Raw genomic sequence first — 23,595 nt, forward strand, 5'->3', positions numbered from 1 at the left:
ACATGGCTGAGGTAAGGAATCTGGAGCATGGTCTGGAGTCTTAATAATACTTTTATTTTCGAATAATTAGAATATTATTTTAAAAATCATGTAATTCCATTTTAAAAACTTCCATTTTAGTTCCATAAGACCTTAAAAATTTGATTGAACTTTTTTAAAATTAATTTTATTATTTATTCCCTTTTAGACCATACAATTTTTATCTGTACATATTTTTGATTTGACCCTATCTAGTAAAAGTAAAAGAGGTAATAGTTTAAAATGTGGGTTAAAATTTTCTGTATCACGCAAGACAAAAATATGTTTTGTTTGACATCATTTAATGTGATTGCAGAAAGAAAGCAAAAGCTTTAATATAATACAATAATTTATTCTGTATTTATATTTTACTAAAAGAATTTTAATATAAGTCTTTTAAAAATTTTTTTATACAAAAATGATAATATAAAACTCATATTAAGTATGTTATAATGAGCGTATTTAGCAGACAAAGCAGATTAGTGAGCGTTCAAAATTACATATTATTTCAATTTTTTAAATTTATTATTTACTTCTTTATAATTCTTTATAATGACTATTTTCTACTTCTAGATTCAGTGAAGAACTAAAGACAAGAACCAATTATGATATTAATATGTTAAAAAATCACTGAATGCTCATTGATCTGCTTTGTCTGTTGAACATGCTGTAATGTTCTTATTGTCTTGTCCTGTGTTTTTCTAAGAAATACATGCATATATCTTAACTTTTATATATGAAAGATATAAAAACTTAACACAAAAATTTTTAACGGTCAACAAATATCACCATAAAGAATAAAAATAACAGCCATAATATATATAACATTATATGTAACACTATAATATATTTAAAATATGATATATAAAATATAATATTTATTTCACGTAAAACAACTTTGGGCAAGTTCAAAGTAATTATAATTACTGTCATCGTTTTAAAATTTAATGATTCCACTGGATACACTTTCGCTCGAATCACGTCACAACTCTCTTCATATAGTTGCACTGTCGCAGAAACTTGTGCATTCGGACTTGGTGCATCTTACCGACGCGATTCATGCATGTTTCATTCTGACAAAGGGCGCAGAATTCGGCAGAGATATCGTGAAACGGTGAGCGGAAGTATACGTTGGCATTTTTTAGGGTCTTGTTCTTGTGATGCGCCCACATGTGCAAAATGACCTTAATGAAAATAGTATAAAACGTTAGATAGTGATTTTTATAGAAGAAGTTTCCAAATTTTCATGTCATAATACCTCCAAGAGCATCAATAAAGCGAGGAACCAACGGAAATAGATGATTGCCGGTAAAAACAAACAGACAGGATTGATCTGACCGAAAGAAGCACCTGTTGGAACTGGCTCCAGTTCCAGATAGCGTTTCTTCAATGTCTTTTCCTTTACTTCTTTCGGTATCTGCAATAATTTATGTATTTTATTTATTTCATTATATTATTTTATTTATGTGAAAAATTGCAGTCAAAATGTTTTCGTATTGAATGAATTAAAATGATCGAATCAATTTTTTATTGTATAAAACAAATTGTTAACTGCACGTTAAATCAATTTACAAAAAAATCAACTGTTCGGAAAACCGATTTAATTCTCTTTGAAATATGTTGTTAAATACGAATATTTAAGATATAGGTATTTTTTTTAAATATTAGATTTGTATATGTAAGTAATGCTTATATTTAATTTCAAGCAATTATTAATGAAACAGTGAACTGTGTAGAAAAATGTTTTAAATAAAACTTTTATATTCTTTTACGAAACTGACTTTTACTTAACTGTATATTTAATGATTTTAACAAATAATTTTGTAAGTAATTTTTCATCTAATAACAGAGATATTATGTGTGGCCATTTATGGGGGCTGTAATGACTTTTAATATATATTTTTTAAATACTTCTATGTGTCACATAAAATAAATTTTCCCAATATGATAATGTGCTTCATTGAACGTGATCAAAGCAGACAAGTGATAGTTTGACCGAAATAAATTTGTGGAAAATAAACTAAAATATGATTTCAGAAATCATAAAATAGACTATGAGAGATTGGATACAGGTGGATACAGGTAAATAAAGAATTTTGATTTTATTTATTTTTTATAGGTGTTAAAATACAGAAAAATATAGGATGCTTAATAATTTTGGCTGTATATACAGTTGAGTAAAAATACAAAACAAAACATTGCAAGTCTCAAATCGAAACATTTACAAAAATGAGCTCTTTAGATTCGTACACGTGGGTGTGTGCGTGCGTACGTGCATTACGCACGTGCATACATGCATGTGTATGTATGCTGAGGGAGGGGGGAAGGATAGATATGAATATCCTTTAAGTACCTGAAATGGTACTCTTCTAAGATGACATCCGATCGTCGCGTGATCCGCAAGGTTGATTTCTGGCTCCCCAGTTTCCGCATCGTTTACTGTTGCGGATTCAATCGAACGACAAATATCACAATCGTAAAGTGAGTGAATCAGATCTTCGCCAGTCTCTCTGTCTACGTAGACCTGATCCATATCGACTCCTTGTTCGTGCAACTGTTGAACGAAAAAGATCGGGTTGTAAAAAAAACCTGGTCGTCGGATTCGATCACTAGGTCTTCGGGGTCACACTTCCCGGATGTCCACTCTATACACACGCTATGCTAATCGGTGAGATACTCTGGTAGGGAGGAAAGATTCATGAGCCAGCTCGGACGGTAGTCTGCAACAGGGATGCTTCGACTTAGTGATGGCCGAAAGATTTTGGCAAATAAAATTAACATTTATACATATAAAAAATATATATTATAAATTACTCAAATTAAGTAAATATTGTTAATTTCAAGCATTTCATAAGTTTATCTACAAATGTATCATAATTTATTATAACCCGGGAAAAAAATGTTTTATATGAAAACATAAATATATATAAAATATGTCCATATATGTTTATATTAGTTTCCTTTCTTTTGTTAAATTTCTGTTTAACAAAAAATAACAGTCACACTAAAAAGATAGAAACTAATAAAAAAATAATTTTCGCATGACTTCTTTTAAAAAAACTAAGTATGAAAAATTGTCCATGTATAATCATATATATTCCTAAGTATATATGATTATATGTATATGGAAAATTTTTCATACTTAACTTTTTTAAAAGAAATAATGCGAAAATTATTTTTTAAATTAGTTTCTATCTTTTTAGTATGACTATTATTTTTTTTATATCAAACAAATTTTAAAATAAAGGAAACTAATATAAACATATACGGACATGTTTTATATATATATTTATATATGTTTTTATATGAAACACTTTTTCCCGGGAAGCATTAAAATTATTCAAAATTATTCTAAATCTTGGTAAGTTTAATACTTCAGTCAAAAATATTAAAATATTTAAAAAGGCTCAGCAGACAATAATTCAAATTTTATGTAACGATATTCATTATCAATACAAGCATTAAAATCCATTAAGTTAAAACATAAATTCGATTTCGTATTATTTTGAGCTTTCTTCAATAAAAATTTATAATATTCTTTGAAAGAATATAAGTTTTATTTTTTAAAGTAATAATTAGTTCTTTAAATTTGTGATGAGTATATATTTTAAGATTACTATCAAAAAATATTTTTCGTTAAAAATAACTTACTTAAAAGAAGAAAAGTAAAACCGAGTGATTTTCTTAGTAGTAGAGTATTTTTCCGTACGTACGGAAATCAATCATGAATGCGTATCATTCCGAGATTAAATATTAAAGTACTGTGTTCATTGATTGCAATAGATTGTTATTTCTTGCATATATCAGAATAATCAAAACAGTAATATATTACCCAGCAAACACAGAATATAGCAGCAACATTGCGGCAATGTTATAACATTGTAGCAACATCACAGCAATATTACAACATGTTCTGTGTTTGCTGGGTATTAGATTGGCAAATAAGTTCGTTCGGTTTTTGATTTCGTGCAAGTTCATTCCGATTCACTTTTTTTTTGTTTGGCAGTACCGTGGAACTCGAATGCCTATTTGAGAGGTTATATTTCACATAAACTTTCTGTGAATTGTGGTTTGATTAACATCAATATTGTGTATGCTGTGTAGCTGTAAAAATGGAATTAAATAACGTCAATTATCGTCATATTTTACTTTATTACTTTAAAAAAGGCAAACGAGCTGCGGAGGCTCATAAAAAAGTATGCCGTGTATATGGAAATGATGCCTTAACAGAACGCGTATGCCAAAAGTGGTTTGCAAAATTCCGTTCTGGAGATTTCGACATCACTGACGCGCCTCGCTCCGGTCGCCCGACCAAGATTGATTCAACTGTTGTCAAGGCCATCGTCGATGAAAATCCATCCCAATCAGTGCGGGAGATTGCTACGGCACTTAACATATCTCATACAAGCGTGGAAAACCATTTACACCAGTTGGGATACGTTTCTCGGCTCAATGTTTGGGTGCCGCATAACTTAACCGAGGCCAACTTGACCGCTCGCATATCCATATGCGATTCGCTGCGGAAACGCCAGGAAAACGACCCATTTTTGAAGCGGATGGTGACAGGCGACGAAAAATGGATCGTTTACGATAATGTAGTGCGTAAAAGATCATGGAAGCACAGCAGCGAGCCGCCACAAACAACCTCGAAGGCGGGATTGCATCCAAAGAAGATCATGCTCTCCGTATAGTGGGATTTCAAGGGTATCATCTACTACGAGCTGTTACCGTAAGGCAAAACGATTGATTCAACCGTATACTGCTCGCAGTTAACGAAATTGGACCAAGCAATCCGCACAAAACGTTCAGAATTGGCAAATTGCAAGGGTGTTGTCTTTCACCACGACAACGCCAGACCGCATACGTTATTGACCACTCGCCACAAATTGCTTAGTCTTGGCTGGGATGTTTTGCCTCATCCTGCGTATTCACCGGATCTGGCTCCTTCCGATTATCACTTATTCCGGTCGTTGCAGAACTCTATGAACGGGAAAACTTTCAAGGACGAGGAGACCGTCAAAAGACACCTGGATTGGTTTTTCGCCGATAAGCCCCAGACGTTTTACGAACGCGGCATAATGAATTTGGTAGAAAGATGGCAAAAGGTCATTGATAAAAATGGTCAATATATAATTGATTAAAATTTCTTCTGTGTATAAAAAATTGTTTTATTTAAAAAAAACCGAACGAATTTATTTGCCAACCTAATATATAGTGGTCACGCGGATAGTAATGCTTTACAAAATACACAAATTGTTCAGTAACGTGTGGCAAAAAATTTAAAAAAAGATTCTAAATGATAAGATAAGAAAAAAATCAAGAATCTTAAAATTGCGATTAAAACTTTGTTTTTAAAATTATAAATATTTAAATATTTACTTAAAAAACTTTTTATGTGAATATTTAAATTTCAGTATCACAAAGTCAAAAGTAACAAAATTTTAATAAAACGTTAATTACGTTTTTTATTGTGTTTAACTATTCACGTGCTTCACTTTTTATGTGAGTATTTAAGCTGCATTTATAATTAAAAAATAAAATCTTATAATCGCAATTATATGTATATTTATTTTTATTTTATTATATTACATCATGTATAGTCTTAAGGATTTTTTTGATATACAAAGCCAAAAATGATCAAAATTTAAAAATTGTAGACTTTTAGGTTTATTTTTTTTCTACCTGATCAACGACAATAAATTTTAATCTTAAAATCAACTGGTGAAAAGAGAAAACAATGAATTGTATGTAAAAATTTTAATTTAATTCGTAATATTATTTTCTCTTATCAATTTTCAAATAAGTATTATAAACACGACTTTACATGAGAATCGCGATCCAAACAAAAATATTAAATAACTTTTTAATTAATAAAAAAATTATACTCAAATTTTATAAAGACACTCAAATGTAATAACTGAATTTTTTATGTATCATTTTTGATAATGACATCTATGAAAGTTTTGATAATACTTTGAGATGTAACACACATCCTTAAAGAAGTTCTAGTTTGACGGGTTAAAAAAATAACAAAATGTAACACAATACAAATTATACAACTTATAAAAAAAATCTAAATAGTATGTGTCTTTGTATATAAAAATCTTTTTATTCTAATGATACATTTTAATGGAATATAAAATTTAATAAAAAAAAAATAAGAGAACAATATAAAATAAAAAATTTAACAAAAATAAAAAACTTTTATGTAAAAAAATTTAATTGGCACTGCTAAACCAAAAGATTTATATTTGCGTTGTTTGCACTTTCTGCACTGAGAACTTTTACTTCTTCTCTTTTTTGGATACCAAAATATATATTTCTCTCCAGAACATAGGCGTATTCAGAGGGAAGAAAAGTTCAAATCTTCTCCGGACAATTAAAAACTCTCGTTTTTCTGCTTCTGTTATATGTGTTAACAGAATTGATAATCTTTCCCAACTTCAGAATCTTGAATACACCCATGCACTGGAATATATATTTCAAGTGTAAAAATTGTTGTAACGCGAGCAGATGTATAAAAGATGGCAATTGCCAGATGAAATTATCAAACCTGTAGTATAATATTTTTATGGAGAAGCGTATCACTTTACACTCTACACAAAAAATGTAGTTCCTCCAAACATATCTCCTTAAATTATCTCTATTTGTTGTCGAATAATATAAAGCGATAATCGATAATGAATCATCTAGTTGGTTTTGTTAAGAAAAATCACGTTTTATTGCTGCCCTCTCGGTATTAAAGAACGATTTCCGTTTTTTATTTCAATATTTTTGCACGATAAGACCGCTGGTAACAAGTCACGGTTTTTTTTCTTTTCTTCGTGAAACTTCTTGTATCTGATTACGTAAAATTGTTGGCGAAGATCGAGTCTCGTGATTATTATTATCGTTACTAATTGTTTCCGCGAAATATATGCAACATATAAATTTATATTTTCTGTACCGATCTTTCAGAAAAATTCAATGATACATGACTTTATATTTTTAATATAATTCAACGATACACTTTCTCTTTTTTTTGATAGAAAAAGATCAATAATATATTATGAAAATGAGATAAGTATATAGCGTTAAAAAGATTCTTCAGTTTCTTCAATAAGAATAATGAAATATTTCATGAAATTTTGAGAACAAGGTTTGTGATTAAGGTGACATATACACTTAGATAGGTGAAGAAACAAGATCTAACTTTAAGAATTTTTTTATAAAAACGGAAAATTAAACAAATTATGTTTATTCCATTTTAAAGATCATACCTTTTTCTATTTAAATTTTACTTAAAAATAAAACATTGTTTTAAGTCTTCTTAAATCGTGTTTTTAAAAAAACGGTGTTCGCAATAACTATTGCTCTTATAGAACTCTTCAGAAAGCATAATAAGTTTTATACAAAATTGAAACATATATCCATTGTTTGATATAGCCATTTTTTGAATATTGTGTTTGAACATTTTGTTCAGAGATAGCAGTTGATTGAAATCAACATAATCGGTTTTCACTTATAAATTTTGCTCGAGTTTTTGGTACGATAAAAAACTAAGTATTACAAAAAAATTCTTCAAATTTCTAGACACTAATATTTAGTATCTAGTGTCTCTAAAAAATGTAAATAAAATTACAATCGATTAATCGAGTTGTCTATGAGTCAATAATTGCGTTTTTGAAAATATTTAGGAAAATTTGAACAGCGACCCCAAGGTGCTGGCAAGGTGCCATATATTTAAAAGAAATAAATTTTGTTATTTTTATAATAAAAATTTTTAATATAAAAAAAATTCTATTTGTAATAAAATATATAAACACAAATTTCTTTTTTCATTCTCTCCCTTCTCCCAAAATTAGATTTCTATTTTGATTGATTTAGATGCATTATAGACATTCCTGAATTTTGCAAGTTTTTTTACTGTAGTTTACTTTAACCCTTGGAGAACACACCTATTTTTCGATCACAAAGAACACTGTGGGTCAATGACTCTACACACACTTTCATCGTCCACCATTTTAAATTGACGAGTGCGATCAGCTTGAAAAAATTTCCAGATGTACTTGGAATATTGTTAAATCAATTGATATAAATAAAAAGTGCTGTTGGAATTATTTACATATTTTAAAAAATTCACAAAGAAATTTTTTTTTTTTAAAACGTAATTTACGAAAAAAATAGTATTTTTTTATTTTTTAAATATTTCTGGCTAAAAATTTACGTGTGTATTCTTGAAATGTAGTAGAATCAAGTTTGAAGAAAAAAATTGTACTTTAGTACCTTAAAAAAAAGGTACTTATTTTGTTAGGTAATGAAAGTGGTTTTTAAGGTAAAAAAATCGAACATTTTTGTGAAAAAATTTTAGAAAAATTTATTTCTTATTACATATATGTGAATACTTTATTATTTAAATGACTTGTGGTAAAAGTTAACTTATTTATTGTCGGCGACAGCTTCACTATAATCTGAATACGACGTGTCAATGTTTGACTGTACTGCCCAGGTAACAAGCCCACGTCATTTTGACGTCCCAAAATGATCATATCTGGTCATATGTCGTCAAAATGACCATTTTTTTACATGACTTAAAATTGACGCCATGATGACGTCATTTTGAAGTCATATTTCAGTCATGATCTGACGATTATTTTCCCAGACAGCACGCATCTAAAATCGGGACATAAAGACGTCATTAAGACGTATTTTAGACACGATCTAAAGCGGTGTCTATACAATGAGATTTAAGGCGTAAGGCATAAGAATATTATATAAGCATATTATATTCAACTTTAAGAGAACTTTTTTAAGAAAACATTTAGATATCTTGGAAATGATGTCAAAATGGCCAAATTAACCATTTGAACGCTTCAAAGTATTAGTGCTAAATAGATCGCAATTTTCATCAAATTATTAAGGTTATGGAAAAAGTTAAATTTAACAATGAAATTAATAAGTAAATAAGTTAATGCTATTTATTTTTAATATGTTTTGCAAAATTTAATTGCTTTTATAAAAAATAATATAATTGCGTCAGTTTATAACATATAGGTATATGTAAACAATAACAAGTATCCATATCGATGATTCAAACTGGCGTAGCAGATAGAGTACAAGATTCGTCATCCTAAGGTCCCGGATTCAAAACCTACCACCGGAAAGTAAGAATAAAATAAAATAATAGAATTTAAATTTAATTAATTAATAAAAATTTGTTCCAATTTAGTATGTACTGTTGATAAAAATAATTTTAAAAAAATGAAATTATAGTTTTATTTTTTTATCTTTAGTTGCAGTTTATTAAAGATATCCGATTTAAGAAATTTTTTAGATATTAGTTTTATAATATCTTTCTGTTCTCAAAAAACGACGCATTGGTTAACATTCTGACATTATATGTTATCTTTTAGAAGTCTCTTTATGTTATCATTTTCAGAAACAGGATATCTTTTAGAAATCTTTTTGACAACATATTGTTTACGTCATTTCATGACATCAAAATACGGTACATTTCATGACGTCAAAATACGGTACATTTCATGACGTCAGGAATTTGTGACATTCGACCGTAATTTTAACGTCATAAGAGCGTCATTTCGTGACGTCAAGAATAGTCAGTAAATGACCATTTTGGGACGTCAAAATGACGTGAGCTTGCTACCCGGGTGACACATTATTCACTACAGTAGAACTGTTGCCATCGAAATATTCTTACTCGACACGTACTAAGGCATTCTGAATACGTGGCCGCAAACTATATGCCATCGTGCTCACTATTGAAAAACCGACGCTTAGTACATAACAGGATCAGAATGATCCTGCACCGACTTCGAATAATGCCCAACACCTATTAGGTGTTGCGCTGTACAAAAAAAGCATCTTAACATGTAGTTAGTACCCCAAACTACAGGTAGAAGGCTTCAGGCTCGCCAATTTTCAAAATGCTTTCAAGATATTTACGATCAAATTCGAGGTAAGGGTCAATTTGACCCTATGTGTTCTCCGAGGGTTAAATAAAATGATTTCTGAAATTTGTGTGTACCCAGTGAACACATTTTATAGCGGCAATATAACATGGAAGTTACATGTAATTTAACATTGTTATTCTTGTGATATGTAGGTGCTATATGACATGGAAATAACCTGTTACGTAATATTTGTTATACGCAAGTGATATAGCTGTTATACATCGTTTTGGCGTTACAATTATTCAACAAAAATTGTATAATTGTAACATAACACGTTCGTATCAATGTTATTACGGAACGATGCGTCGTAGTTGACTCAGAAATCAGACAACATTATAACATCCTGAATGACAGATCTATTTCATAATAAAAAAAATTATTATAAAGATAATGTTTTCAAAAATAACGGTTTGTCTACAATTACTGCGCACAAAAAATGCACAAAATCTAAATTCATCATGTGCTGAACAAAAACAGAATAATAAATGTATACTATTCAATTTTTCTTAGAATTATGATCTATATAGTTAACCATCTAATTAATCATTTGAACGCTTCAAAGATTAGTGCTAAATAGATCGCAATTTCCATTAAATTATTAAGGTTATGGAAAAAGATAAATTTAACAATGAAATTAATAAGTAAATAAATTAATGCTATTTATTTTTAATATGTTTTGCAAAATTTAATTGCTTTTATAAAAAATAATATAGTCGCGTCAGTTTACATATAGGTACATGTAGACAATAACCCATATTGATGAGTCAAATTGGCGTAGCAGGTAGAGTACAAGGTTCGTTATCCTAAGGTCCCGGGTTCAACCTAGCAACGGCAAGTAAGAATAAAATAAAAAATTACATAATTTAAATTTAATTAATTAATAAAAATTTATTCTAAATGTAGTATGTGCTGTTGATAAAAATAATTTTAAAAAAATATAATTTTTATTTTATTTTTCTTTGTAACTGTTGTGTAACGGTTAGATAACATGTAATTATAACATGTTATATTGCTGAGTCGGAAACTGTAACTTACATGTAAGTTACGTGTAATTTCAGAGTAACGTAACCTGTTATATTCGGTTACATTGCTGTTACACTGCTGCTATATTACTGTGTTCACTGGGTATATACACGGAGAGAATTTTCTACCGAAAATTGATATGGTTACATACTAGCGAGGTAACAGACCGTCATTGTTGCAAAAATCAGTATGTTTATAACAAAAACTGGCTGTGTATATATTATATTACGGATTAAAACTATACCAACTTTTAATAACTAATATTCCAATTTTGTCGTGTTTTAGAAAATAGATTTGACAAAAATATTAAATAGTAGATTTCTTTCTAATTTTATATTAATTCCATACCAAAAATTTCAATTGATAATTGAAATATGAAAAAACAATACCAAAAACTTTAAAACTTAGTCTGTTATCATGCCAATTAATGTAAACAATCGTTATTTTATTTAAAAAACATGGATATAAGAAGTATGTATATGTTTAAAAATGTTTTTAAAAATAAATATTTTAAATATAGTTTTTTTTAAATTATAGTTGTTTTATTATTTTATGATTTTTAAGTAATACTATTTAGATTTAGAAGAGAGAGAAAAGAGGAATAAGCGAATCGACAACGCAACGGGAGAAAGAGACATTACTGAAAAAGACATTACTGATTTTTGGTATGATGATTTCTAGAAATCGGTTGAATGTATAATTGTTCCCTAAGTGGTATTTATCATACTAAAAAATTATTAGAATTCTTTTCTAAAAAATAGTAAAATATTCTCTCCGTGTAGCTAAAATTTTATAAGTTTTGTGTTAATTAATTAAAAAATAAATAGAAATATATTTAGCCAAGTATAATTTTTGCATTGTTTTTTAATAAAAAAATAAAAGAAAAATGAGGAAAAGTGGTCCACATATTTAAAGCTATTTTACTGTAAATAAATAATTTAGCATATCTTATTTATTTTTGAAACACATAATTTTTTTTATTTTAATTACAATTGTTGAATTAAAAAATCCATTTTTATATTTTGAAAAAATCGTTTATCTTTTCTTACATTGCAACACTTCAAAACAAAGAGACGTTTTTTTTAATTAAAAAACTCAAATTAAAAAAAAAATATTTTACATAATTAAAAAAGTATTTTTTTGATTGTTTAACTGTTTTTTTCAAATATAACAAATATTTCTTCTCCTTAAGAGAAGCACATTTAAAGAAGTATTTGTTTTATTTTAGAAAGTAAAACATAAAACTTTGAACTAAAAATTTCTTTACCAATTTTGGCTCAAATCTCACTATTTACCGAGTTAAAATAAAGTATTAGTTAGATGGTGCACGGTCGAAGTGCCCAGAAATGTAACATACTATGAGCTCCTGGCGTACATTCCCCTGATATATAATATTAATTTTAATTTTTTATTAATTTTTTTATTATTTAATAAATAAATAAGTAACTAAATAAGATTAAAACATAAAGATAAAGTTAAGGTTGTCTATTTTGGTCTGCAACAGATCTTGGCACGTTGAATATAATTTCTTTATTAATTTAATTTTCTTAACTCATATAAAATACCCGCCGACAATTTTGTCATTTTGAAACAGTTATTAGCTGGATGTCGATGATAAAAGGCATCTTTAAAAGTTCCTCTTTTCCCTCCCAAAAAACTATAAATAATTTATTGTGAAAAATAACACCTCAGCAAGGATTCAAACTTGAATATCCCATCATTATGTGAGATCGTCTTCCCAATTCGACTACCAAAGCACATGGTATTATTCTTTTAAGTAACAAGAAAAGATAAAAAATAATAACAAATTATTTTTATTATTTATCAATTTCAGATTTAAAATAATATAAAGCCAAATTGTACAGAAAAAAATACAAAAAATCCATTTTTAAGTCAAAATTGATAATTTCGTTAGATTTTATGAAAAAATACATAAGAATTGTGTATAACAAATAAAACTGTTTATTCTTATTTATTTGTTTATTTATTTAACTTTTTGTTTACTGGATTTATTTATTTATTTATTAAGAGGATGCTAAAGTTCGTCAAACTTGATCGAGGTCGATAACGTAGAGTCATTCATTCATCCTTGTTCATAAAAATATTTGCTATAAAATATTTATTTAAGCGCTTTTACTACAGATTTCTCAATAAAAGCGCTTAAATAAACAAAATTTGATCCAATAAATAACTTTTTACGGCTTGTAATCGTAATTTGACGAATATAGTAGTGTTATTCCTCAATCTATTCCGAACTGCGGTGTACCATTTATATGTACGTATAAGTTACATAACTTGTATTTTAAAGCAAATATTTTTATAAACAAATAAAATTTTTTTTTTAATTAAACATTTTTTTGTATTTTTGGTCTTGATCTAATTGGGTTTATTTGTGTACTTTAAACATGTAAAAGCATTTTCAATTTTGTAAATTTAATTCGAAACTAAATGGTTGAACAGAATGTTGATAAAACAGATGACTTTAGGATCCCTTTAATATAAAAAATTGAGCCTAGTCTGCGCGCGCGCGCGCGCGTGTGTGCGTGTGTGTATGTGTGACAGAGGGAAAAAAAGGGGGGAGAGAGGAGGAGGGAGAGAGAAAAAAAGAGGGGGATAGCAAATTGGAATATTCGGTTCATTTTTTCTTCGTTGCGTACCTCGTACTACCTTATGAGCAATCTATCTTATGTCTATGGATCAACTTTATTTGTTAATAATTCGATAAATAATAATTTGAGCTAAAATTGGTAAAGAAACTTCAGGTTCAAAAATCTTTTTTATTTCCTAAAATATTAATTATTTTAGGATATTACTTTCTGGACATCATACCCTGTATAATTATATATATATAATATTGTATAATATAATCATATATGTTATTTTTTATTTAAAAAGAGTAATAAATAATAAACAAAGTTTAACTCTTTGTTGCAATGTTTTTGGTAAAAATTTTGCTAAATTTTAGTACATAAAGGTTTTTAAGGTTGTTAATTACAATCTGAAGTACAAATTTAAAAAATCAACAAAAATAGAGTTAAAACTTGTTGTCACCAGCAATAAATAATCAAAAAATGATAACTTTGATTTGATGGATTCGACTCAACTGTGTTAGAAACCATAAAAAACTTTGAGGTCAATTGTTACAAAATTCACCCTAAAGCTGTTGACAAGATAAGAGGAGTGGTTACTAATTCTTTACACCAATTCTTGCATAAAACCAGACATGAAAAATTCATTAATTGATATATTTTAAATAAGTTTGACAAATGTAAGAGCTTTTTAAAGAATCACAGTGATGTTCTCGTCACAAAAGCCGATAAAGATCAAGTCACTGTGGTTGTGCATAAACATGATTCTATTAATAAAGTGTAAATGTTACTCAATGACCAAAATAAGTACCGCAAACTTAGAAAAGATCCAATCAAACAAATAACTTCAAAAGTTAACTGTTTAGTAAAATCATGGCTCGATAAGGATATCATTGATTCGCAGACGCACAAATACCTGAATTGCACTAATGGGAACCTTTCGAGGTATTACGGTTTATTAAAGATCCACAAGTCTGTTTCTCATTAAGTTTTGGCTGTGGGCAGTCCACTGTACAATGTAACTCGATATTTGCACGAAACTGTCTATACGTAAACCTAAGTCTAATATAAATGATAGTTATTGGGCTCTTGTTAAAGCGATCAGAGACACAAACATTCGTCTTAAGAAAGTATTGGTTTCCTTGAATGTAACTTCTCTTTTTACGAATATTCCAAAAGTATTTGTAGTTAAGTCGATTGAAAAAAGACGGGCCGAAATTTTGCTCCACACAAAATTCGAATTACCCCAGTTTCTGCATGTCATTAATCTAATCTTATAAATTCCACAAGTTTTAGTTAATGATCAATTTTATCAGCAAATTTTTGATAGCTCCATGGGATCACCACTGTCTCCAATTTTAGCTGATATCGTATTAGATGATGTGGAGACAGAATGCTTTGAAAAACTGTATTTCAATATCACCACTCTTTTTGCCTAAAGATAAAATCGATCAAGTTTTTAATATATTTAATAATTACCATCCAAGACTAAAATTTACATATAAATTGGAATTGTTCCATTACGTTCTTAGACACAATAATTATCAGAGATAACAACAAATTAATTACTAACTGGTACCGTAAACCTACTTTTTCTAGGCATTATGTAAACTTTTTTCAAACCATCTACTTAGATATAAAACTAACACCATCATTAGTCTTGTTGATAAAGCCATTTTACTTTCTGAGATATCATAATGAGAACATTATAATTGTCAAAAATATTTTAAAGAAAAATTGTTCCCCATCAAAATTGATTATTAATATATTAATATTAGACTTAACCAGCTCAAAAAAACGGATCAACTCTAGTGATTCCGTGCATACCACCGCATTCGATTCAAGGACCTGTTCAATCATGCCTTATGTTGAGGGCGTCAGTGAGGATATCGGTCACGCATTAAATAAACATGGGCCAAATTCTGTATTTAAAGTCCCCCAAAAACTTGATTGCGTGATAAGGAAAAGGAAAGACCACCCCTCAATTATAAAAAAAAAAACTGTGTATCACATAAAGTGCAATCATTGTAGTGCCTTTTATTACATTGATCAAACAAAACGACACTTAGAAACACGTATTAAAGAACATTCGAACAACATTAAAAACATTTAAAAACATTAAACAACATTAAAAAACAGGAAAATTCACTCTGTAATTAGCAAACACCGGAACGCCCGAAAAACATGTTTTTAATTGGTCTTCTCCAAAGATCTTACATAACGAGAAACACACAAAAAATGTGAAATAGCGGAAATGTTTTTCATTAAACAGAATACTAACGATCTTAACCCCTTTGCTGTGGATAACATATATATGTGCAAAAATAAGACGTGCTACCAGTGTGGATGATACATATTATATGTGCATCTCGAAGAAATAAAAGTTAAACTACCGGGATTTTTATAGTAACAAGTATTCCAAGATTTTTGGCTAAATTTGAATTTAAGATCTAAATTGCACAATTCAAAATAACATATCCAATATGGTGCATCGAAGTTTTCAAAAATAATCAGATTTTCTTAAAAATAGGTTTCTCTAGGTTTTTTGGGGTCGCTAAATCAAAATTTTATGTCAAAATTACAAAATTCAAAATGGTGGGTCTAATATGGTGCATCAAAGTTTTTAAAAATAATCAGATTTTCTTGGGTTTCTATAATGTATATACATGTAAGTTTTTAATCGTTCTTTACTTAGTTTCAAATCTATTATATTTTATTCAGTTATTCATTTATTATTCAATTGTTTGTCCATTTACGTAGTGTATATAATCCGTGACTTGCGGCCACAAGTGCATTGACCGCAATTTTTCTTTGGAAATTTTTATTAATTTGTACTTGAGAAGAACCTAATCGAGGTCGAAACGTTGTACTTAACAATTTAATCTATAATAAAATTGCCAGTTAGATCGAATCTACCAAATCGGAGTTATCTTTTTTTTTTATTCCAATGACAGATTTAATATGGTCGCTAAATTAACAAAATCAACTAATAGGTTGTTTATAATTGTTTTATAATGTTTTATAAGAGTTCTTTAAGCTTTTTCAAATCAGAAGTCAAAATATAAAGATATAAAATGGCGGATTTATGTATTTTAGAAGTAGATACATTTTTTAAGCCAATTTCTGATGCAACAGTTACTATCTTCCCACTATTGCTCGTTCCTTTTCTCACTGTATCGTAAACAATTTTTTAAATTAAATAATTTTATTATACATAAAAAAATCCTTGCTGCAAGTAAATTTTTATTCCTGAACGCTATATCTTGATATGAGCATGAAATGCCTCAACTAGAAATATTCACTTACATCAATAATAAATAGGTTTGTGTATACAGTATATTTTTTTCACTACCCACCGCGCTACGTCGAGTGTTCCTCGTAAGCAAAATGCATTTTCTCGATAAATAAAAGAAGTTCGCCAAGAGTGCGGAAGGAAAAGTTAAGATTTCGCCATCGACATATAATACTAGATTCTCTGGTAAACATATAAAATCGGAGCGTAAGTCGAGTGTAAAGGGAGAGTAATAGAAACATTAACAAAACTTATATGAAAAATTAAATTAAAAAGAATTTTTAATTTGCCTTAAGAATAATTTATTGCTAATAACAAAATTTTTATGCGCTATTTTAAATACAAAAAATATTCTTTTTTCGTGTGTAAATATAAGTAATTTTTAAAAGCAAAATCTTGCACAGAATCAAATTCTAAATCAAATTTTAATAATAAAGTTTTACATACAGAAAAAGTAAATAGATAAATCTAAAACCAGTAGATCAAAAAACAAGAAAATAATTATATAGATATTTGTTATTTATACAGATACAAGTTATAGAAGCATAATAATGTCAACCATGTTACATAAATTAATTGTAAAATATATAAAAACTGCGAAAAAAATTGGCTCACTATGCAACAAGGGGTTAACACATTCGGCGTGGAGCCGATTGATATGCTTTCCGTTCAGCCGGCGGAGAGAGCTCAGCGGATGCTGGGACATACAATATATAAACAAAAATTAACGCGGTAGCACTTTTATTTTATTCTCCATTTAAACCATGGCGGAGAGGTCCAGCCAATGCATAAACAATGAAAGTATAAACAAAAGATTATTTTGTAAGTTTGATACTGTCGGTTCCCAGAGACTAACGCCGCATCGAACATGTTAAGCAATAAGACCAAGAATAAAACGATTGTTATTCAAAAATTTTTTTTTGCAATATTAATAAATACTGATATAAATTCAATTTCTTTCTTTTTTAAATATCAAGTGAGATTATATTTTTATATTATAATATATACTGCTTGCGATTAATTTACTAAATTCAATGTTATGAAAAAAAATTATATGACGTTATACTAGTAAAAATATGTGGCATTTCTTTTTATTATATTTAAATCATTATTAGAAATAATTTTTTTTCCATTTCTTCCACCAATATTTATCAATATTCTAAAAAAAATATTTTTAAATAACGTATTTGCTTAAATTTTGTTTATTTTGGCAATGTCAAAACCTTTTGTGCTACAATATATAAACGAATAAAAAGTCACGTTAAGTTTCTTCCACTTTTTGGAATTAAAGAACTCTTTACATCTAAGAATTAAAGAATAGCTCAAAGTTCCAACAGTTTCAACAGTCTTAAACATTGCAGCAATCGCCTTCGTTCCTTTCTCAAGGCACAATTATTGAAGTAATTATGATAGCGCGATGAGTCTCGAATGCCACAAATTACCAGCAAAAAACTATAAAAGATAGGACGAAGTCTATTTATAATTTTTATCTATATATAGAAAAAGAATAAGAATAATTAAAAAATAATTTAAAAAGAACAATTTTTACATTTTACAAAAAAAATAAAACAATAAAAATTGCGATTATATACTATAAAATATCCTATATATAATTATATGTACCATTATATGTTTCTGTCTGTCTGTGCGTGTGTGTGCGTGCGTGCGTGCGTGCGTGCGTGCGTGCGTGCGTGCGTGCGTGCGTGCGTGCGTGTGTGTGTGTATGTGTGTGTGTGTGTGTGTGTGTGTTATATGATAATAAACGGACCATTGTCCATAAAGAATCATACTTCATAATGTTTTTCTATTTATTTCATTTTTAAATTTAAATAACAAAACCTATAAACATTTAGCCATACGAAAATTTGCTAAATATGTAAAAATAAATATATAAAAGTGTAGAAGAATATACGCAGTAGTTTAATTTAAAAACATTTTCTAAAAATAAATCACTTTTGCACACTCTAAACTAAAATGCTTTCTCAACCCTGAAGTAGATGAAATTCCATCTAAGTGCTAATTCGAGTTTAATATAGCCTTTATTACAATTTTGATAGCTTAAAATAATATTTAATAAAATTTATATGATTTTTACAATCATATAAATTCTCCAGCTTATATAAATTTCACGCCGCAATTTTATCGATCTTGAAATACATGTAGTCTCTACATAAAATCAAAATATATAATTTTACAAATTAAATTGACCAATTTAATGCTGTGTATCCTGACTGAGATTTATTACTTTCGCAATACAATTATTTTGTTTTACAGGGAGGAGGAAAATTTGATAGATATTTATAAGCATCAACACTTAAATTGCTCGTCAATTTAATTTGTGAAATTTTTAGCTTCATGTAGAGACTGTTTCAAAACCAACAAAATCGCGGCGCACATCAGTTTATTTAAAATGGAGATAGTAAAAAATCACACACAATTATTATTCAGCATCAAGATCTGCTGAAAACTGATATAGGCAATCTTATCTATATCTTTATGTTTAACATTTTCATCGATCTTAATTTCAATTTATTATTATTACTAGGTGGTTTTTTCCGATTAGTTGTGAGGACTCCCTGTAGATGACTATAGTTACAAAATCTGTTAAAGATACTTTAAAAGATGGTATACCATTTCAAAGCTTGGACATTTAGGCCTGTTTTTATTTATTTAGAAAAAAATTTATTTAGAAAACAAACACATGCTTATCTGATAGGTAAGTTTACCAAAAAGTTTGAACAACCGGCCTTTTACGAATCATGTACATGGCATACATTCGTAAACACAACCACACTTTTCAGTTACGATTATAAATGGAATGTGGTAAAGGGCATTTATTATTTTACTGTTTGTATTCAAAGAAAACGACCAAAGCTCACCGATTTATCTCAAAAACTCATTCTAAATTTACTCCATCAATTAAAAAATATGCGAGTGCTGGTTTCAAGAATTCAAAAATGATAATTTTGATTTGCAAGATAAAGAACGTTCAGGTTAACCAAAAAAGTCGGAAAAGATCAGCTCAAACACTCTAAAAATTAGCTGAAACTTTTGCACACTCTAAACTAAAATGCTTTCTCAACCCTGAAGTAGATGAAATTCCATCAAGTATTGTAAATTAACCGTTTCTGATCGTTTACACACAATGAAAAAGATTCAAAGAGAAAGCAAATTGGTTCAAAAAGAAATGTTTGTATCAAATTGTAACTGGCGATGAAAAATAAATCTACTACTAACAACCCTAAGCATAAAATCTAAATAAACAAATCGTAATAGATCCATTCCAATCATTAACATTAGTTCCAAAACATGTAATACGTATTCTCGATAGTAAGGTTTGGTTATGCATTTGATAGGATATGTCGTGTATTGGAAGCTGCTAAAACCAAATTAAACAGTTACTGTTGAACATTATCAATAAAATCAAATCGCTTTAAATCATCCTTTGAACTAACGTCTAACAATAGCTCAAAGAAAACGCAGAGTGATTTTGTTGCGCGACAATGCTCGACCATACGTTACAAAAATAGTTACAGATATACATTATCAGTACTTCAATGGGAAGTCTTACCACACGCCGCCTATTCATCAGACTGTGCTCCTTCAGATTATCATTTGTTTCGATCGATGCAGATCTTGTCGATCAGTATTTTAAAGCATGTGAAAAAATAAAAAAAATTGGCTCGATTAATAAATTGCTTCGAACATTTTTTGTATTGTGGGATTCACTTATTGCTAGAAGAATGGAAAAAAAGTTATGTAACCAATGGAAAATATTTTAAATAAAATATAATTTAATATCTGTCTAAAATAAATATGTTTTTCTAAAAAAATTTCCTCAAAATTAACCGTAAATATTTAACATTTAAGTTTTAATAAAATTTTGTTTATATTAAAAGTTTTATTTATAAAATTTATATTAAAATATTAATTCAGTCATTCTGACATCTTGCAAACTTATAATGTAGAAAAAAAGGTATTTAAAAAATTCTTAATAGTGTAAAAAATTTTTAATTTGTATTATAAGTAAATTTTTGTTAAAGTATTAATTCAAGTTAGAATTTTTGTAATTAAAATTTTGGTAGCTTAAAATAATTTTGAAGAATTTTGTTTATGTTAAAACGATATTAGTTTAGTTATTTTAACATCTCGCAAACTATAAAAAAAGTATTAAAAAATTCTTAATTTCTTAAATTTTTATTTAAAGAAATATATTAAATCTGTATCAAGCTAAAGATAAAGATTAGATTTGACCAATTTGATTCGACCAATCAAAACAAAGTTCACTAAACTTGAGATTTTCTTTCTTCTGATTGGTAAAATTCCAATTCAATCTCAATCTTAAATTCTAGTCTGATATGGGTTTTAATGTATAAGAAAAATATGAGTAGCACTTTTAAGATAAAAAATAAATACAAGATTTATAGGATCTATTTTTTTACAGATAAAAAAGCACTTTTGTGGTAATTGATAAGTTTTCTTTATTTTCACTCAGTAAAAATTTTTTTATACAAAAATTTATGTAAATATATAAAATTACAAAATAAAATACAATATAAAATTATAAATACAAAATATATCCATATATGTTTATATTCCTTTTGCAAAATGTTTTACATAAAAAATAATGATAATATATAACTAAAAGGATAGTTTTCGCATTGTTTTTTTACAAGAAATTAATTTTGAAGAAATTCTTTTTTTTTGTATAGAAAAATAGTATAAAAATTATTATTTTAATTATGTTATGTCTCTCATTATTACTATTATTTTTCTTATACCGAACAGAAATTTTACAAAAAAAAAAAAAAGAAATTGTAATATATGGATATCATATATATATATGTATATATATATTTATTTGTATGTAAATGTATTTATGTATATGTATATATTTTTTTATTTTATACAAACGTGGTTATATATTTTTTATATACTTATATTATTTATATATATATATATATATATATATATATATATATAAGTTCTTGCATAAAGAAATTTTCAGAGTACAAAAATATTAAATGTACTGCGTAAACATTAACGCTCAATGCTCTTGAAGAAAGTATCGATAGCAATGACATATTGAGAGAAATGAGATAAAAAAAATACGCAATATGAAATCAAATTAAAACTTACACTATGCTGATGATATTATTCCGATAATTAACGTGGCCTTCGCAATCGAGGCAGCATCGAGTGTGCTGAATTTATTATGTAAATTCATTCGTCACTGCTTGTCACTTTCGACTGCGGTAAACCAAATACTGAACAATGTTATAATTCAGATGCACCCGAGACGAAGATCGCCACAAACGACACCGGACTACCGGAGTAAACGCGCGATTTGTTCAACGATGCGTGATGTTCGACCAACGGCACACACGCATAATTTTTATTGCACCGGAGACTTCACTGCTTTCAAGACTTCACAAGTCAAGAACAAACCACATCGAACGACCACACATAAGTAACTGCAACGAATCATGATGTAAGAGGAAAGATAAACAACTCCAATACCAGCTAGAGTTTCTTTAATAAGAATTAAGCAGAATTCATACTGTGTTCGGAAAGCTTAAAGCATATAGATATGGAGGAAGAAAGCTAAATTCAAAAGTTTGCGTTCCGATATTACTATCAGCACTGAAAAACTATAATGTATATATATATACTAACATCTTAGATCATATACTACTGGGCCGCCTACGAAAACTGTTGCCGAATAAGGCCAGATCTACAATAGGTGTAGTAAGCCTTAAGCCCTAAGGAATTAACCAATTATATTCGTTTATTCTTCTCACATTCAATTATGATTGGTCAGTTTCTTATGGCATAAGGCTTACTACACCTATTGTAGATCCGGGCTAATGGCTCGTGCACAGACTTTTGCATAACGCACAACATAAATGCATAAGAAATTCGATTGGGTGAATTTCTTATGCATTTTGCTTATGACCAATAAATTTGCTTATGTACATACGTTACGCGTTATGCAAAAGTGTGTGCGGGGGCCTTAAGGACGGATCTAGTTAACCAATTATATTCGTTTATTCTTCTTATTTTCAATTATAATTGGTCAGTTTCTTATGGCATAAGGCTTACTACACCTATTGTAGATTCGGGCTAAGGCCAGGGGCTCAATTCTTGAATTCATTCGCAAGAGAAACGTATACGCAAGTACTCGCTCTAACAGAAAAGTTGCAAGTTTATTGGTTAATAGCCATACGATAACCAATAAATTTCCAACTTTTCTGTAAGATCAGAATTTGCGAATACGTTTCTCTTGCGAATGAATTCAAGAATAGAGCCCCAGATCTATAATAGGTGTAGTAAGCTTTAAGCCCTAAAAAGTTAACCAATTATATTTGTTTATTCTTCTCATACTCGATTATAATTGGTCAATTTCTTATGGCATAAGACTTACTACACCTATTGTAGATCCGGGCTAAAGGAAAAAAAAGACAGTACTATAGACATATATACATTGAAGTAGCGGGCGTTCGTGCTAACTCCTGTTCCAACAGCTAAAATGTAACATTTTGGGTGCGTTCTTAAATTTGCAACGGATGCAGCCAGATACACCAGAATATTATTCTATCTTTGTTCAACTTTCCGTAAGTAACAAAAATGGAATGACATTCTGGTGTATCTAGAGTGGATATAAGGAGAATGGAGCCAATGCTGGTTCTTCTCCCTGACTGGTTCCACCATTTTACGATCAGTT

The 23,595-nt window shown here is 28.6% G+C and overlaps 2 protein-coding genes across 10 annotated transcripts; one reads left to right on the forward strand and one right to left on the reverse strand.

Moving 5' to 3' along the window:
- Positions 1–150: 150 nt before the first annotated feature.
- On the reverse strand, positions 151–22,539 carry LOC105831841. 9 transcript variants are annotated; one of them, XM_036295356.1, is made up of 6 exons: positions 22,433–22,539; positions 22,011–22,345; positions 20,443–20,606; positions 2,372–2,572; positions 1,277–1,435; positions 151–1,202 (listed from the first exon to the last, which is right to left on the reverse strand). In XM_036295356.1, exons 3-6 carry the CDS (start codon positions 20,458–20,460, stop codon positions 996–998), a joined length of 585 nt encoding a protein of 194 aa, XP_036151249.1. In that variant the 5' UTR covers positions 20,461–20,606; positions 22,011–22,345; positions 22,433–22,539; the 3' UTR covers positions 151–995. The 9 variants fall into 9 exon arrangements, with proteins under 9 accessions (XP_036151249.1, XP_036151254.1, XP_036151248.1 ...); XM_036295361.1 differs by adding an exon at positions 2,674–2,738 and having other exon boundaries at positions 22,011–22,529; XM_036295355.1 differs by having other exon boundaries at positions 20,443–20,506; positions 22,011–22,530.
- On the forward strand, positions 3,299–5,867 carry LOC105829261 (histone-lysine N-methyltransferase SETMAR-like). Its single transcript, XM_028191810.2, has 2 exons — positions 3,299–4,722; positions 4,788–5,867. The coding sequence occupies exon 1, from the start codon at positions 4,131–4,133 to the stop codon at positions 4,707–4,709; it is 579 nt and encodes a 192-aa protein (XP_028047611.2). The 5' UTR covers positions 3,299–4,130; the 3' UTR covers positions 4,710–4,722; positions 4,788–5,867.
- Positions 22,540–23,595: the final 1,056 nt, after the last annotated feature.

The sequence above is a fragment of the Monomorium pharaonis genome, chromosome 1, assembly GCF_013373865.1.
Source record: "Monomorium pharaonis isolate MP-MQ-018 chromosome 1, ASM1337386v2, whole genome shotgun sequence".
NCBI lineage: Eukaryota > Metazoa > Arthropoda > Insecta > Hymenoptera > Formicidae > Monomorium > Monomorium pharaonis.

Bases quoted from the DNA above. Each gene is read 5' to 3' on its own strand.
- LOC105829261 (XM_028191810.2), top strand. From the start codon at position 4,131: ATGGAATTAAATAACGTCAATTATCGTCATATTTTACTTTATTACTTT.
- LOC105831841 (XM_036295356.1), bottom strand. The intron at 1,436-2,371 runs GTACTTAAAGGA...AAATTATTGCAG, and splicing joins TTAGAAGAGTACCATTTCAG to ATACCGAAAGAAGTAAAGGA. The intron at 1,203-1,276 runs GTATTATGACAT...ATTTTCATTAAG, and splicing joins CTTTATTGATGCTCTTGGAG to GTCATTTTGCACATGTGGGC.